At 47.0% G+C, this 19,009-nt stretch overlaps 1 protein-coding gene across 1 annotated transcript in view; it reads left to right on the forward strand.

Moving 5' to 3' along the window:
* The window catches only part of NRP2 (neuropilin 2), a 121,564-nt gene extending 117,806 nt beyond the window's left edge, over positions 1 to 3,758 (forward strand). Inside the window, exon 17 of the mRNA XM_066346357.1 lies at positions 444 to 3,758. Within this exon, the coding sequence (XP_066202454.1) occupies positions 444 to 748 (305 nt within the window). The 3' untranslated portion in view covers positions 749 to 3,758. The remainder of the gene's footprint in view (positions 1 to 443) is intronic.
* Positions 3,759 to 19,009: the final 15,251 nt, after the last annotated feature.

A 19,009-nucleotide genomic window follows, 5' to 3' on the forward strand; every position in this document is an offset into this window, starting at 1 on the left:
TAAAAAAAAAAAAAAAGAAGGGGTGGCCAGACACCAAGCTATCCCAGATACTGCAAAGGCACCCTGAAAGTTCTATTATAATATGTGTTTGCTTAACATGAGTCAAATTATTTAGACATCAAATATTTAGACTATACTTACAATGTACTGGATTCCAAGAGCACCTTATAAATATTTATTTAATTCTCCTAACAACTGAATGAGATAGTCTTTATTAATATCCTCATTTTACAGATCAGAGAACTGAGGCAAAGAGAGGTGAAATAACTTGTCCATAGTTACAGTTAGGATGCAGCCAGGCTGGGCTTTGAAGCCAAGCAGTGTAAGTTCCAGCTTCCTAGCTGTGCTCTGAAGAACCACTGAACCGGGCTGGGGAGGCTCAGTTACTTCACCCTGAAAGGAAACATCGCCTGCAATCTGTCGTGTGCTTTTATGTCATATAGATGAGTACGAAGTGGACTGGAGCAACTCTTCTTCCTCGACCTCGGGGTCCAGTGCCCCTTCGGCCGACAAAGAAAAGAGCTGGCTCTACACGCTGGATCCCATCCTCATCACCATCATCGCCATGAGCTCGCTGGGGGTCCTCCTGGGGGCCACATGTGCGGGGCTCCTGCTCTACTGCACCTGTTCCTACTCCGGCCTGAGCTCCCGCAGCTGCACCACGCTGGAGAACTACAACTTCGAGCTCTACGACGGCCTCAAGCACAAGGTCAAGATGAACCACCAGAAGTGCTGCTCGGAGGCATGACAGATTGCACCTGCATCACACCTGACGTGGCATTCCAGCAAGAGGGGCTAGTGAAGATTAGGTTTTTTTCCTTTGGAAAGTGAATGCCATAATCTCCATCAGACCAGATCCAGAATACCGAAGGTATGGACAAGACAGGCAGGCAAGTCGAGGGAGAAGGGGCGAGGCAGCCATGCAGGGGGTCACGGCCCCCCTAGCACCGCAGTGGCTGACCCATTGCTGGGACAAAGACTGGGAGCTCCTCTCTTTGGGGTCACAGTTCTGTTTGTGAGGTTGTTATTATTATATATATATATATTATTTTTTATTTTTTGGTCTGTGAGCAACTCAAAGAGGCAGAAGAGAATGACTTTTCCAGTTTAGAAGCAGAGGCGTGGTGATTATTCTCCGCTTTCTCTTTCTCATCAACATTTGAAAAGCAAAGGGTCTCTTCAGACTTTCCATCTTTAGGGGAGAAAAGAGAAAGCTGTCCAGCTTATCCCATCCCCTGCTCCTCTCACGACTCATGAGGGTCGCCGGGGACGGGGGAGGCTCTGCCAGCCAACCCCCGAAGCTGCCGATTCCAGTCCTAGCATTTAAGTAGGATGTTGTTGCCTTTAACTTTTTTTATCCAGGGGAAAATTGCCATTTTAGGGTCAGCATGAACAGCTCTTTCTTATATGAGATTTAAAACAAACCAGAAAGGAAACTTCACACGTCAAAACCCATAGAAGCACCTCCATGTTAGAAGTGGACAAGCCTTAACATGCTTTGTGAATAGGAGCCATTCGGACCAGAGCTTATGGCTGTGGGGCTTCTTCGGGAGGCCTCTGGTGGTGATTCTGCTTTTTCTTTTCCCTGCTCCTCGTTCTTCTAAGACATGTACATACACACGCGCATGCGCGTGCACACACAAACACAACACACACACACACACAGGCACACATGTCCCTAAGTCCCAGGAAGAAGCATCATTTGATATTCTTAAAGATGGGGAAATTCAAGCTATTAGTATGTTTTCTCAGTTCTGTCAGTGGGACATAACAGGTGACCACTGGATAGAAAGAAGAATGGTGGGGAGGGAAAAGCAGCCCAACCTCTGTGACCACGTGATGGCAAAGGCTGAGCAGACTGTACAGAGACACTGTGAGGAGTTAAGTCTCTCCGACAGGCTGGTAAACACTGATTTCTCCCTGGGGTGACAGCCGCCACCTCAGCCTGTCAGAGAGTCAGAGCTAGGATGAATGGAAGTCTAAACAGAAGTCTGCAAGCACTGTGAACCAAAATGCTGACAGCACTGCTTGGACCCCAGAGAGGCCAGTGTTCTCACATTCACGCACACTCACACGCACGCACGCACGCACACGCCAATTTATGTGTTTTTTATTAAGTGCCTTGAAAAAGTGAAGAAAAATGTATTTTCCCTCTATGTCAAAATCAGTGAATATCATCCAAGTTAAGGCATTCCTCCTTCCTTCACCCCAATAGCTCCCCTCACTCCCAGCTCCCCCTCCTCACCGCTGATCCCACTAACGGAATGAGCCCTGCTCCCAAGTGGTAGTCACAGCCCTGGATGACTCTCTGCGCCAAGAGGGAGGCATCAGGAGTAGAGTGAAACTGTGTGAAGGGTAAGATTGTCCACGTCAAGATCCAAATCTGACTTTGTAGTAACGCCTAAGGGATTGCCTGTGTGCTGGAAATACATTCGAGACCTAACCTGTGTGCCCAGCCTGTTGCATATCAGTGGTAAACGGTCCAACCATTTTTGCTGCTATGGTCACCCACGATTTCATTTGTCTCATACCCAGGTGAAAGGGGCAGAGTGAGTGAGACTGGCGGTTTCCTTTAAATGTTAACTTATGGAAATGCTAGTTCAAGTGGTAACGTCCTAGTGTTTTGTATGTAGAGAGGGAGAGTTCAGACCTACCGCTATTTATTCATATATATATGTATGTGTCTTGGCCGCCTTTGGGTTTTCTGTATCTACTGTGTATGTGAATGGTCACGTGGGACTCAGTGGTGTTGTTGTGACTTTGACTTTGACCTAGGGCCTGAGTTAACTGCTGATCTCGGCACTCGTTGGCACAGTGGTAGTTGGAGGTGAAAAGTAAAGCTGTCAAGCCCAAGGGCTTAACTTTAGGGGCCCCCCTGAGCTGGGCCTACTGCAGAAGTACGTTTCTAATTAGCCTACCCTCCTCTTCGCCGTCCCACGTAGCTCAGTGTTCAGGAAGCTAGCAAGTCCTGGGGGTTTTCAGAAGTAGCCTACAGAAGAAGTTCAGAAGCCTACTCTGGGGGTCTGGCTCTCTTATGCCCAGTGGGCCATTTTACAGCTCCCCAAAGACCAGTCCTGTGTCCAGCCTCTAAGGTGTGTACGTCTCAACCTGCCTCCGTTGTATCTATATTCACTGTGGGCTGATGCAAAACCCTAAGAGGACCCTGAGCGCTGAACGGAAGCTGGTTTCCCAGAGTTGCGTACAGATACCTCACCAACACCGGAGGCTGGTCTCGTGAGAGAGGAGGACAGTGGGGCCCCGATTATTACTTTCCCAGGGGGTACCCCCTGGGGCATTTGTTGTCTCTCTATCTGCAGGTAGGCCTGCTGACCCGTCTCCTTAAGTCGTTCCCTTTGGGAAACCCAACTCACAGTATTGATCTCCTTTTTTGCCTTGTACTGAATGACACATTACCTCCAGCTCTCCCGGACTAGACGGTCAACAGGGCCACAGGGTTGCTTTCTCTCTATGGTGGGAATGAAGAGTTGATGGGGATGAGGGTCCCAGAAATGAGCATGAATGACAAGAGAACAAGGAAAAAAGTTAAACCATCACACAGAAGGTTAACTTTTCCAGGGTTTGCAGTTAAAGGTATTCGACCATTCACTGGCTGAGCCAGATCGCGGGAACTTGAGAGCTTTTACTGTGATTCTTCAATGTAAAAAAAATTAAACAAACAACAATGTCAAATTGTGTTTATATGATTTGTATAAAGCCTTTTTAAGATTACTATTTAAATAAACATTATACCAGAGATAGTTTGTTGCTTTGTTTTTTTTTTATTGGAGACAAAGAGATAAGGGGTGACCAAATCATTCCATTGTCCCCAAGACCCTGCTAAAAGTCCTACATCCCCCAAACCCCTCAATCTCAGCCAAAGCAGGATGGTTGGTCTTTTTCTTGGGACAGCATTTCTCAAGACTTGCATGTGGAATTCATCAGTTAATTGTACAGGTGGCTTTTTGTAAAATGAAAGGATGATGGAGATGGGCGGTGGGCTACTTGGCCAATAGGGCTATTTTAACTCAAAGACTTGCCTAGTGGATTTCCGAGACTGTGATCCCCCAAAACACACCTCTAAACAGCTACTCAGAGAAGGCCTCTCTGTGCAGGTGATACTTTTTTAATGTTTATTTTATTGATTTTTGATAGGGAGGGGGAGGGAGGGAGATACAGGAACATCAATCATGTGCCCTTACTGGGGATCAAACTAGCAACCTCTGTGCTTCCTGACGATGCTCTAACCAACAGAGCTGCCCAACCAGGGCTTGATCTTTAATCTAAAGCCTGAAGAGATGAGGAGTCAGCGAGGCAAAGCGCCTGGGAAAAGCTTTCCACATGGAAGGAACAGCATATAGAGGCGCCGCCGCGGGGAAGAGTGTGCTGTGCTCCCGGAAACACAAAGCCATGCACCAAAAGCCTGACCAGCAGCAGGAAGAGTATCGAGAAGAGGTTGGGAGCCAGGTAAGACCCTTTAAGCCACCGTGAGAAGATGCTGGCTAATCCGCATCCCTCTTTGTCCTTCCTTAACTTACAGAAAGGACAGCTCCTCCACTTTCCGTTGTCCTTCCTCACTGGGCGGGAAGGTCACCCGAGTCATGTTTCTGCCACTTCCCTCTCTGCCCTTGCTGTGATCTTCATAATATCATGTGTCTCCCGAGATGCCTGCTTCTACTGTATTCCTGACCTTAGCAACAATAACAGACTTTAAAATGAAAGGCAAAGTCTACTTTCCTTTAGTGGAGCTTTGGGGTATTTTTAAAGTCCTAATAAACTAATAATATCTCCCAGTCTCTAGCCATCTAGTGTTTACATAAGGTCTTTTTTTTCTCTCTCTCTCTCTTATCTGTATCCTTCTGGAAATGTTTATACAACCCTCAGGGGAGGCAATGAAATGAAGTTGGAACAGGCCCATCCTTGCGGGAAACGGGACCCATCTGGATGCCGAGGTGCCTTTGCCCCACAATGGTGGTGGTGGTGGCGGGGTGCGGGCGGGGGGCCCGAAGGAGAGGTGGAAAGATGACTGTCCCAGTCTCACCAGAGCTGCAGGCTCTGACCCCAGGCTGAGCCCAACAAAACCCCTGGGGAAGCTGTTTCCCCCGGGGACAGGGTGTGGGATGAGGGGGTGATGATCAAAATATGAAATGCTAAGTATGTCGGTTCTCGGAACTTCCTTCTGCCCACCCCTGGGCTTCACAGTAACTTGCGCATCCTTTTCCATCAGCAAAGCGGGAGGGTCCTTACTACCCAAGCACTGAGGCAGAAGGACCCTTGCCCCTGAATTCCCACCTCTCAGAATCCCCAAGCCTGGAAGCCTGCTCCCTACCAGCCAGCGCTGGTCCCCCTCCGTCCTTCATTTTCGCAGTGACCTCGACAGGAACTCCTGGAGGAAAGACACGCCTTCCATGTGCTCCCCGAACACCTGGACGAGAGACCACCAAGAGAGCCCTGAGCCAAGTTGTTTCTGCAGCTTATCCAGGGAATGACACCTGCTTCCTCTCTCTCCCCTGCCAGAAAACCCCCTAGGACAACTGTGTGTGCAGGAGCGCGTTGCAGGGCTTTGAGAGAAAGACCCCTCAGCTGTGGACTCGTGCTCACCTTGCGGAAACGGTCTGAGCCCTTCTCAACCCTCCCCCTGCCCGGTGGCCCCAGGTGAGTGGGGCCCTCTGTCCACAGGGGACCCAGCCTGAGCAAGCCCACCCAGGGTGCAGGGCCAGGCCCTTGTGCCCACAGAGGCACCCAGCACAGCCCTTCACCAGCAGAGAAGCAAAGCCCCGGGCCAGGGACTTGGGGTCTGAGGATTTGGGGTGCTCCATTCTAGACTCCTCGCCAAAGGAGCAGGCCCAGAGAGCTGTGGCTGGGGGTGAACCCTCCTCTACCCCAGTTCAAACAAGCTCCTTTGGAAACTGGTAGTTTGTAAAGTATGCCAGCTGCAGCCTCTGGAGTCTCCTCACCCCACTGTATTGCCCCGCCCCTCCCACCCCAGGCCTCAAATCCATCCGTAGAGCCAGGCTGCCTCCACTAATAAATCTCCGTCCCGAAGCCGTGAAGCCTCCCCTGGGGATTGAAGCTGCGCCTTCCTGAGCTCCCGCGGGCTGCCTGGCCGCACTGCCAAGCCTCACACATAACGGGCCTGGCAGCACTCGACTCCAAGAGCCATGGCGGGCGGCCTTTCTGGACTTGCTTTCTCTCTTCCCTTTTCTCCTCCCCCAAACCTCCTCATCTCACCTCTTTAGCCATCACATATCTGTTCCCTGCCAACTATGTTTAAACCTTGTGGGAGTTCAAAGAAAGCTTTGGAGGGTTTTGAAACCCAACCGTGCTCCTCTGCCCTTGAACTTGGACATGCTGAGGGCGTGGGGAGAGCACTGGTCCCAGAGATGGGGAGACCAGACTTCTTGGTTCTGCCTCTAGGCCTGTGACCTTGGGAAAGCCGTGCACATCTTGGCTTTCCCACCTCTAAAGTGGGCGTTTGAGCTAAACTAATTTTGAGCCCTGAGCTCTGACAGCCCAGCTGCTGGCGTGGTTCTGTTTGGCTGTCTGAATCTGGGCTGTACACGTCCTGAGCAGGAAGTTCTGCAGATGCTCCCGTTCCTGAGGTCTCTCGGTCTTCCTGCTGCTGAGAAGCCAGGGGCACAGCTTTGGGCTTGATTCTATCATGGAGCTGGCCTGCATCCAAGTTCACTCTCAGCAGGATTGTTCCTTTTCCCAGAGCCCTTCACTAGTAGCTATTTACATAGATACTGATGTGCTTACTGTCCATTTCCCACTAGCTCTTGAGGGAGGAATTTATGCATGCATTCCCTCATATAATCAACACACTTTATATTAAATGTTTACTATGTTCCTTGCTATGATACTAGAACACAATAAGCATAACAGAGATGGTCCCTGCCTTCAGGGAGCTTACAATTAGAGAGAAAGAGAAATTGGTGAGTAAATAACTACACAAATCCACCATAACGATCATGGCAGGAGCTGCAAAGTAAAGGGTGGAGAGCAGTGAGTGTGAGAGAGGGTTGGGGATGCCGCCCCTGAGCGCCAGGTGCAATGAGAGTTGAAATCTCGGGGTGAGTCGGACAACTGGGACGGACGGGAGGGAGAGCGTGTCAGACAGAAGGGGTAATATGTACAGAGGTCAGAGACAGAGGGAAATCTGGCGGGAGAAAAATTGGGGGGGTGAAGAGAAGTATCTCATTCACCATTGTATGGGGTCTCCCAACTCATAGTCAGCACTTACTGAGCATGCACAATAAACGTTTATTGAATGAATGAATGAATGACTTGTCTACATTTCCTTTTCTGATAGGGATCACAGGCCCAGCTTGTACAACTAAAAAAAGTATTTTAGTTCTCCCTAACTGCTACCTGTGCTTCACTATAGTGGAAAATGTGGAAGTTTCCTCGAGTCTGAAATGAGAAATTATGTCCATAAGTTCCAACGTGGAGGTGGCCATTACTCATTTCTGTGTAAAATGATTTTTTTTTTGATAAATGATACATGATAATCTAGATTAAATATATTCAGATCAAAATGCTATTGAAAAGTTGGAGGGTTGCCAGACTGAAATAAAAAAATCCCGTGCAGCCACTGTGGAAAAGAGTACGGCAATTCCTCAAAATGTTAAAGGTAGAGTTACCAGTGACGCAGCAATTTCACTTCTAGAAACCCATACCTAAAAAGGTGGAAAGCAAAGCATCGAACAGATACTTGCATATCAACGTTCATAACTGCATTATTCACATTAGCCAAAAAGTGGAAATAGTCCAAACGTTCATTAGCAGATGAATGAATAAACAATGTGGTTATCTACATACAGTGGGATATTACTCAGCCTTAAAAAGGAATGACATCCTGATACGTGTTATGTCAGAGGTAAATTTTGAAAATATTATGGTAAGTGAACAAAGGCAAACACAAAAGGACACATATTATGTGATTCCACTAATATGTGATATCTAGAATAGGCAAATTCAAAGAGACAGAAAGCAGATTAGAGGTTACCAATGGCTGCGGACAATAGGAATAGAGAGCTATTCTTTAATGGGTACAGAATTTGGGATGATGAAAGTTCTGGTAGTTGAGAGAGGTGATGGTTGCACAACATTGTGAATGAACTTGATCCCACTGAATTATACACTTAAAAATGGTTAAAATAGTAAATTTTCTGTTATGTATATTTTACCACAATTTGAAATGCATTTGAATAGAATTGATTTTTCTATTAAGGCATCTTGCCTTAAAAAATAAAAAGCATCTTGAATAAAAAAAAGTCCCATGTAATAGTTTGGGACATACCTAAACTTAAAATTTATTTATTGTTTATCTGCAATTTAAATTAGCTGAGTATCCTGTATTTTACCTGGCAACCCTAAATGAGGGGCTTTCTCTTCATTAAGGGCTTCTTAGAACCTTCCCAGGGCTCGCCTTCCTTTTTAAACCAAAAATCAGTGTTTGTGGTCTGATAAGAATGAGTATATAAGACAGACATAGAAAATCGAGGCGGGGAGGGTGGGGAAGGGTGCCTGCCCTAATTATAGACTCAACCCTAGTCAGAGACCATGAAGCGACTCCCTTGCTCACTCCACCAAGGAAGAGGTAGAGATCAGAAATCTTGGTTGGGTTTCCCATCTGTTGTTTACTCATCAGGATCCACAAATGCAGTAAAAAGCTGGTTATAAACCCCTTCTTATGACTGACCACGTGGCTAGAATTACAGCTGCAGATGGTGACGCTCATGCCTATGACTCAGACGATAGCCTTGTCCCCTGCCATCAATGCATCTTCTCACCAGAGTTGGTAGAACCCATGGGGTGCCCAGATGCCTAATTGTACCACCCTTTGCACCCATGTCTTCTCGATGAAAGGAACTCCCTGCACAGCTCATCATACAGCAAGAAACAACAGGTGCAAAAGGCAAAGGCCACTTTGGAACCATTTGGACCAAAGAACATGGCTCAGGGTAACAAGAGCGCCCACAGACTTGGCTCGTCTGCACTAATCCGCCTGCACGATGGGCCTGGAATCCGACCACCGCCGGGGAGGCTCTGGCTGCCGTTCCAGGTGGTCCCACCTACTCCTTCTCTCATCCGAGACGAGAGGCAGCTGGGGGGCGGGGGGCATCGCAGAAAGAGATGGGTCGTGTCCAATTCGTTTTTACTAGGTGCTGACAAGTCACGGCGAACGTCTGGAAATGAGTAGCACAGCAAAAACACACGGGTCACAATGCACTGGTGAGTGATTACCAGAGGAGAAATTCATTACAGGCCGTCTCAGCTCCCATCACATAAGGCAGCGTTACAGTCACAAGATGGAAGGCCCCTGTGCTCCCCCTCCCCAACGCAGCCCCCACTGCCACCGCCTGCCACCCCAGTATTTCAATTTGTGTTGCATGGTGGGAGAAAGCCCAAAGGCAGGAGAGGTTAATTCAGCTATACTAATAAAAAAAAAAGGGGGGGGGGGTGTCACAGTGGCAGCCAGCACCAAAGGAAGCAGATGCCACCTGCATGCTACAGGAAATTCTTCCCGCCCAGCCTGCTCCAGCTACGGCCCCTGGAGTCTGGCACCTACCTATGGTATTAAAACAGGGCGAGTCTTTATCTGTCTCTGTCATTTGCATTCCAACCTGGGTGCGTGCGTTCCCCTGTCGCTGTGCCTGGTCCTCATCCCCGTTGGTTCCCAGGTTAATCTTGGGTTTCTAACCTTTCGTGGCTTGGACATAGACAGACGCCAGCATAGCGCCTGTGCTGGAGACGATGGAACGACTAAAATGAGTAAGACACGCTGGATCTGGAGCTGCTCTGGATCAACCAGCTCCAGGGGTGGGGGGATGGGGACAGAAAGTCTGGTTTTGTGGTGGCCAGGAGGGCACTACAGATCAAGTGGCCCTCAAGTCCTTGCTCTTCAGTGTCACATGCAGTCATCGTCTTGTTCCTCTTTCTAACCTCCCTTCTCCAATTACCACTTCCCACATTAAAGAATCACAGGCCACAAATGGAAGGTTAGCAGAGAGTCCACATCACGCAGACAGATGGGTCAATAGCTCTTCCTTAATGGGATTTCTGCTGCCATTCACATGCAGTGGGGCCAGACCAGCTGAATCTGTTTTTCAAGTCAAATCCACAGCCAGGCCCAGGACAGGAGGGCTCTGCCTAGAGGGGGCTCCCCCACAGGTGCCTTCCTCTGGAGGCTGGAAAGCTCAATACTTTGGCCTCATCCCGGCACCCAGCATCTCACCACTGAGAGCCTCTGGTCGACTTCCTGTTGCAAATGTCATCCTAAAGTGGATGAGCAAACCCCAGTGCAATCGGAAGCCAATACGGTGGTAAATACGAAGCCTCCCTGCGCCGGCTGGGCTGAAAGCTGCCATTTCGTTATGCAGCGATCTCTGGGCTTGAGAAAAAGAGACTGCACCTCTCCCAGAAGCACACTGTAGAGGCATGCCCTCAGCCTTCCCAGCGCTGGGAAAACCTTCAAAACCGTTCGATTTGTCTAAGCCCCATCCATCTTTAATGTCAGAGTCTACATTTTCTCCTCTCCTGTTTCAAAGCAGCCAAAAAAGAAAATGTCACTACATTTGGGGCCGATTCAAAAGCCAGGCTTAGACGGATGTTCTATTTCCTGCTCCCTGCCCTGGTGTTTTTCTTTCCCGTGGAGCCTTCAGGGGCCGCACCTCCATCATCCCCCATCCTGTGTTCATTCGGCATCTTTACGTCTCCTCTCTGTTGTACGGTCCTCGCTTGTCTTCTTTTAAAGCATCGGCCTTAGAACCTGCAAGGCCCCTTTGTGACTGCAGCCCCTGCTAAGAGGACCTCAGGTAGATTTTTATTGGAGGGGAGAGAGATTGCCAGGTGGGACTGTCACGTACTCCCCCCCCCCCATGGATTGAGGAGCTGTTGCAAATTGATGTCCCCTGTGCTGCATTTTTAAAAACCCTAGTCCCCGAATTTGTCCAAACACATGGAATCATTCTAAGCCATGGCTGGGAATGGTGTTTGATCTCCTCTCCCTTATACGCCTTAAAATGACCCTTTTTAAACTGTGAGGAGCAGGTGGCAGTGCAGATGAAGGGAACAGTCTGTAGGCATCTCTGTTTGCCCCCGGCTCACCCAGCAGCAGGGAGCTGCCGCACTGATTGACGCCTCACCTGGGGGAAGGTAGTCACCAGGGAGAACACCAGGGGGAGATAAGGGACTCAATCACTGTCAGCCCTGTCCTGACACACACAGCTGTAAATCACTTCGGGTAAAGATTCTCAGCTACTGGGGTAGAGAAGGGCAAGTAGGTGATAGAGAAGCCGGGAGAAGCAGCTGTGCGGGCGGGCAGCTCTGGGACGGGCCAGGCAGTGGCCCCTGCCCTGGAGGGACAGGCACAGAACTCACAGAACTCTGTCCATCCGTCCTCAGCCCAGTGGAAGTACAGCCCTTTCCTGAGTCGATTGCAGTGTATTCAAATATAATTAAAGTGTGTGTATGTGTGTATGTATATATATATATATATATATACATACACACATACACACACACACACACGATCCAGGGTGAACTGTAAAGTATGTGAATTATGTCTCAATAACGCTGTTTTATGGGTTCCAACCAGCAGCCCAGGATGACTGCCAAGGGAATCCTCCCTCCTACCCCCTCCTCCCCCACCCACTGCAGGAAAATGGAGATCCCTGTGATAGGTTTCCTCCTGTCCTCACCCACTGAGGTGAACCGTGAGGAAAACAGGCCTCAGAGCCTTACCGTTTTGATGAGAAAAGGTTTCTGCCATCCCAGGAAACCCCAGACTGCCTTCAACAGCTCCGAGCCGCACTGCCGATGTGATTAGCGCTGGCCAAACCCGTGTTAGAGAATGTCTTTCAGCATGTTTTAATTAGACGTTTTAAAAACAATAACTTTTAATTTTTTTCACCCAGGGGACACAGATTCCTGAGTTGGAAATAACAAATGGATTAGGGATTAATTAATTGCTGGCAGGTGTGGGGAGAAGCTATCTATGGCTTCTAAGCATTTTTTCCCTTTCCTCTCTTAAGATCGCTTTCTTATTTTAATTAATTCTTTGCCACCCCAGCACTTCTCTTATCAAATAGTCAAATAAACTAAACAAATAGAGTGTGCTGAGACAAACTACTCAGTATGGTGTTTAATTGGAAACGTGGTCTCATCACCCAGAGGAGGCTCGGGGTACCCGGGAGCTCTCCCTGGCAGTGGAATTGGACTCCAAAGGTGCACTGGCAGCACCTAGCTAATCTTCTTTTCAGGTGCCAAGGGCCTGGCGTGACTGTAACGAGGCGCCGTGAGCCACAGGGGGGGGGGTGTGGTTCCTCCTGCCCGGGAAAGAACAGAGGCAGTCAGGTAGCAAGGCTGTGGAACGCACCTGCGCCACCGTCCACGTTTCGTGTCTATGCCGCAGTGATGCGTGCCAGCGGCGTACCACCCAGCCATCCTAGGACACGGCCGACCGGTATCTCCTGGTTCTGCTGGAGGGCTGCCATCACAGTTGCCATTACTAACACTGGAACAAGGAAGTTTAACCCAGCGATCCACACCCACGTCCTCCAGCCCAAGCCAAGGCCAGAAGAGGGGTGACCGGCAGGGCCCGTGCACATGTGCAACACCCCCCCCCCCCAGCACTGGCCTCTCAGGGAATGTGAGCTTCATCTGGAGCTCTGCTCTTTCCAAAGGGTCAGCCACTCGGGACATCTAGGACAGTGCACTTCCTACTGTGCAGGGCTGTCTCCTGAATGAGTGCTGCAATGCCGGTTCCGTGCGGGTCTACACTCAGTCCTGCCCACTACGACAGGTGTAATGCTGGTGGCCGAGGCCGGGCAGATTCAGACTGGATTCGGACACACCACGGAAGAACTGCAGAGCCGGAAAGCATTGGCCATTCCTGTTTACTGGATTCTCGCAGAAGAGGGCGAGCAAACAGGCAGGGGAAAACTCTAGGCGACAGGCCAGTGGTCAGGAAAACCATCCCTGGCAGTGGTGGACAAGCAATCAGCACACCCGGCCCCTGGGGTAGCAAACGATTTGCAATAAGGGAAAGTACCCATAGCCTTATATAAGCTACACACATGTTGCTTTCTGCCACGTGTTCGCACACTAATCATGCAAAGTGCTTGCAGCCCATGAGCAAGCCTAACACAGCTGTTTTCCCTACAAGTGAGTAGTCAACTCCAAGAGGGGGCTTCAGTGAAGAAGATCTGTAATGGAATTAGTTATTGGCCGCTTCCAAAGGATACTGGGAGATCCTTTAGGAGGGACGTCATAGACCAGGGGTCCGCAAACGGCGGCTTGTGAGCCACATGCAGCTCTTTGGCCCCTTGAGTGTGGCCCTTCCACAAAATACAACGTGCGGGCGCACATGTAGGCGACCGGATGTCTGTCAGTCAGGAGATGGAAGGCGCGCGATTCATGTACTTGTTGAGTGAGCATGTGACTCCCGTTTCCCCCTCCCCCCTCCTTTCCCCTCCCCCTTCTCCTTCCCCCCCCCTTTTCCCCCTTCCCCCCTTTCCCTTCTTACCCCCCTTCCCCTTCCCCCCCCCCCTTTCCAAGGTAATTGCAGCCTCAGCTTTCACATTCTCCATTTTTCAGGTGGGGAAAACAAAGCCCAGAGAAGTTGGGAACTGGCCAGTCTCAAGACTAGTGGGAACCACAATACCTTCTGCTTCTTTCCCTGGGCAGTGGTCGGCAAACCGGGATTTGCGAGCTACATGTGGCTCTTTGGCCCTTGAGTGTGGCTCTTCCACAAAATTCCACGTGCAGGAGCGCAGGTACCCACAGGAGTGTCTGTAGGTCAGGAGACTCGCTGCAGGATACGCAGCAGCGCAGGGGAGAGGCGCCGCATGATAAGCGGCACAGGGGAGGCGCTTGTGATTCCTGCACGAGTTGAGTGAGCACGTGGCTTGCCAGCCGCAGTTTGCTGACCATTGACTTAGGCTATCTTCTGAAAAGCAGACAAACTGCTGTGCCATGACCATAGATTTATCCAGAATGATGATTGGTAGGAGTACGGGAGGAATGGAAGGGGGGTTTTAAAAGTGGGTCTCTGGGGGCCACTATGACCTTCAGCCCAAAGTGTTTGTCTCCATACTGAGGGGAAAATAAAAATAATTTGCTGTGTAACTGATGGAGCCCTAAGGATTCCTTGTCAGGCCTTTCAGTAAGGGCGGTTGAAAGATGCAGCAGGGCGGGGTGGCAGGGAAGGAGCCGTGGAGAGTGGGGACGCTGGTAGTCAGGAGGCTGGCGGAGAAGTGGGAGTTGCTTCCGAGGCTTCTAACATCATGTAGGTGGAATGAGGGATTCGGCCAGAGGGAAGACCTCTGGTGCTTCTCTCTCAATCAATCTTCTTCTCTCTCCCAATTTTGGAAGATTTAAAGCCTAGAAAACTGGGGCAGGAATCCCTAAGGGCTTTCCTAAAGTAGCCATGTATATGGCTTTTTTAATTCTCAATGATAAACTACAGGGCAGCTACAAAAAAAAAAAAAGAAAGAAAAAATTTTATGTATAAATATGAAAAGATCTGTAAGACATAAAATTAAGCAAAAAAGCAAAGTGTAAAGCCATGTCTAGCATGCATGACGGACTATATAAGTGCAGGGTCTGGTGCAGAATAAAACTGTGAGGAGTTTACGAATTTCACTACAGCAAAAGCAGAGCATTAAAGCAAGTGCAGGGAGAGCCGTCCCGAACATGGGTCCTGTGTGAATGCACATTCCACACCTATGAAGCCAGTCCTGCTAGAGTGTCACCATGCAGTAAACCTGAGATGTTAAGTAAGAAATAATCAGGTTTACCAGTTGGGGTTGGGGGTGGGTGGGAACTAGGAGGAAGGAGGAAGGGAAAGAATTTCTACTACACACCTATTTATATTTTTTAATTAAAGTTGGAGCCATGTGGCTGAGTTACCTAGTCCAAAAATGAAATAATTAAGAAAAAGTCCTCAGGGCTCCAGAAACCCCATATTGACCCTAAGCGACACATGGGCTCCCATTGACATTCTCAGCGATTACAAGTGACCACGTGGACATGCTGGGATGGGAAGAAGCTCAGAGAACAGAAGCATCTCACTGTAATGACCAAAGCCACAACTGTCTTCTTTCTTGCCACTCACTCGCTGGCCACTTAGAAATCACTTAGATTTCTAGGAAGCCCAATAGAACAGAAAATATCTCGCTCTGTGATCTTGGGAGGGTCTCCTCAGCCTCCAGAACTTGGCTAGGCCTCGGGCACACAGGGTAGTGCCTACTTTCACAGCTGCCCTATAGGTTAATAAGTGCTATTCTTGTGAATAAAGGGACTCCAAATCTCATTAAATGTGTAGGTTGGGTGAAGGTATCTGTAATAACAGTAATAACAAGTCAGAACAAAAAGTTTCAAGTTTAACTAACAAGGCACATTCATGTGTCTCCAGAGTGGTACTACCTAGAGAAATGGAAGAACATGAGATGCTCCTAACGAGAAATAATTCTAATCGTTGGCACATGTTAGGTATCTACAATGTGCCGACTGAATTATTCATTGAATCCCTATGATTCCCTGCAAGGCAGGTTCTACTGTGTTTCTCATTCTAGAGATAAGAAACCTAAAGTCCAAAGAGGTCAAGTAACTTGCCAGATACTACCTGTGAGTAAAAGATCGAGCCAGATTAGAACAAAGACATCCTGGCTCCGAAGCACATGTTCTTAAGCATTAACCCCAGAGGAGGGAAGCCCTAATTTTAATATAAATGATCTATACAATATCGAACAAAAATGGAATAATTCATCTCATCTGTTCCACTCAACAGAATCTTCTTCTGTCCAGAACACAACAAGGCTAATGGAAGTAAGGGCTACCTACTTTCTTTCAGGTGGATGTGATATGAATTCTTTTATTCCATCAAGTCAGCTGAACGATAGGTTCGCCACTGTTTGAGGCCAACATTAAAGTTCAGTGTGGCCCTGCATCCTCATTCCTTAGAAACATTTTTTTTCACAACTTGACAGCTCTTGGGGGAAACTCTCTCAAGACTTACCCACAAGCCTCTAAGTGATGTAAGAGGTTGCGGCGGTTAGGAAGAGTGAGGAGAAATTACTTGCAAGAGTACAGATAAATCAAAATAATGATTTAATAATAATAATAATCCAGTCACAGAAGGTCAAGGTCAGAGGCAGATGTTGGCATTCCTTAGCTGAGGAAATGAAGACTCCAGGATTCAATGCAAATTGGCTGTAGAACTACTACGAAGGTTGAACCAACCCCAGTGTTCCCTTGGGAGACTTCCCTTTCTGAATTGCCTAGGTCGCACATTAGGCACATGGATCTATGGAAGAGAACTGTACATATATTTATCTATATTGTCTTGTATTTATCCTCCACTAAACTGTGGTGACTACTTTGATGGAAAAGCCAATCTCAGATATATCTTTCTTTTCCAGCACCTAAAACAATGACAAGTCACAAGATAAATCCTTGTTTGTTGATAGAATGAATGAATGAATGAATGACTCAGCAGTCAATTGATACACTGTCATAATCCTTAATGGCCATGTTGTACAAGTAATATCTCATTATAACAATCCAACCCCTCCCTGCAGCCAACCAATGAAATATTCAAATGTGTTTTATTCTATTGACACTTTGTGATAATTGCTAGAAGCTCTATTCCCAATAGGCAGAAATTGGAGATGAAACAGAACCAATATCCAATTTCCTCATCAAGAATTGGAAGGGGAAAACAAAATGTCTTGATCATAGTAAAAGAGGCACATTTTGCAGATCAGCTTAATATATTGCCCTTGAATGGCTAAATGCATCTGTGTGATATCATCATGTAACTACTCAATAAGTGCTTTAAAGCTTATTTGCCTTGTTCAAATTTAAAATATTAAGAGAGAGAAAAGAGGTTTGGCTGATTTTTACATATTCAATACCCAAAGTAGTGTGGAAGGACATAAAAACAGCTGGGGTTTGTGTAGCTGCTAATTTAGTTGAAGAATAATCATCCATCTAAGCAAAACTAATTCCTCTGCCACATCTGGAAAGCCAGTTTTAGAAGGGAGTGGCTTGGTTGTCAAAAGGACGTTTCCTTTATTGGAAAAAAAAAAAGGTTAATTTTTCACAAATTGCCATGCAGGCGTATCCTTTTTATTTTATTTTATTTTCTGTTTTAGAGTAATGAAACACAGGAAGAGGAAGGTGGTTTGGGGACTTTTATGAGACTGATAAAGCCAGATCTTCTTGGGAGAGAGACAAGCTGAACCTTGGCCAGGTGATGAGACACGACAAGTCAGTCAAAGTGCGACAGGTTCCCGGTGAAAGCTCCGGAACGGGCAAGGCTGCCAGGAGCCTGTGAGGAGAGACCGAGGGATTCATCAAACAAGCTCAGAGTAAAAATTAAATATAAATAAATAAATAAAATAAAATAACAAGCTAAGAGTAAAAAATAAATAAATAAAATAAAAAAAACAAGCTAAGAGTAAAAAATAAATAAATAAATAAAATAAAAAAACAAGCTAAGAGTAAAAAATAAATAAATAAATAAGCAAGCTGAGAGTAATAAATAAATAAATAAATAAAATAAAAAAAGCTAAGAGTAATAGAAAGTCAGGAAGTTTTACTTAAAAGTGATGTTATAAATAAACAATGATTGATAATCATCAAAGTCTAGTGGAAAAAAGAACTTCACCTGAATGTCGATTTTTTGCACAGTAGTTCTTCATATGTTGTTCTAAATCACTTTCTGTACTGTTCTTACAAGTTTGATTTATATTAAGATTTTTACCATTTGCACTTCTGTTTTTCTCAAAATGAGTGATTCTAAAAATTTATCTGCATCAGAGTCACCAAGGAACCTCTTTAAAAATGAAAATACTAGAACACAAGGCCTCAGAGAGTCTAATTAGGTGGATGTGGGGCTGTGGCTCGCGGATCTGTGTTTTAACAAGGTAGAGGTGGTAGGTCCTAGGTGATTTGAAGCGAGAAATTTCCATCTCAGTTTAGTGAAGCTACTCGTATGATTTACGCACCAGGTAACATCCTGGATCCACGCAGCTGGAGAAAGGAATCACCACCAGATGGAAATTTATCAAAATTACCGGCATAATGAAAAGGAGAACTCCCCGAGGTCAGAAGGTAGTAATTTTGTCATTTAAAAGTGATATCATCAAATAACTACTCAATAAATGTTTCAAAGCTTACTTGGTGTGTTCAAATTTAAAACATTAAGAAATGAAAAAAAGATTTAAATGATTTTCATAAATTCAATATCAAAAGTTATGTGGGAAAGAAATCAGCAGTGTATTTGTATAATAGCCAATTTATTGTAGCGTTTCAGAGGACAGGACACATGGAAACAAGACTCAGGAAAGTGGTTGGAGACTACAGAAACTTGTTTTACCTACTTTTCAATTCTGTCTGACTCTTCCTAGAAGGAATGACCTCCTAATAAACTTCCAAGTAATTTTTGAATGCCTGCCAGCATTTAGAAGTCACTTTTTGGGCCCTGGCTGTTTTGCTCAGTGGTAGAGCATCAGCTTGGCGTGTAGATGTCCCAGGGTTGATTCCGGGTCAGGAAACACAGGAGAAGTAACCATCTGCTTCTCCACCCCTCTCCCTCCTCTTTTTTTCCCCCTCTCTCTCTTCTTCCTCTCCTCCTGCAGCCATGGCTCAGTGGTTCAAGAGAGTTGGCCCTAGGCACTGAGCATGGCACTAAAAATAGGTGCTAAAAATAGGTACCAAGCAACAGAGCAACAGCCCAGATGGGCAGAGCATCACCCTTAGGGAGCTTACTGGGTAGATCCCATTGGGGCACATGCAGGAATCTGTCTCTCTGCCTCCCCTCCTCTCACTTAATAAAAATAAATAATTAAAAATTCACTTTTTGGTTGCAAATAGCCATTTTGCCCTATTCATCTACCTCACAAGGTGAGGCATCCCCAAATCTACCTTACCAGTCCAAAGCATGTTCTTCGTATTTAATTGCAGCCTCTTCCACAATTGAGAGGGCCTAGGGAAAAAATTG

This window comes from Saccopteryx leptura, chromosome 7, assembly GCF_036850995.1.
Source record: "Saccopteryx leptura isolate mSacLep1 chromosome 7, mSacLep1_pri_phased_curated, whole genome shotgun sequence".
NCBI classification, from domain to species: domain Eukaryota; kingdom Metazoa; phylum Chordata; class Mammalia; order Chiroptera; family Emballonuridae; genus Saccopteryx; species Saccopteryx leptura.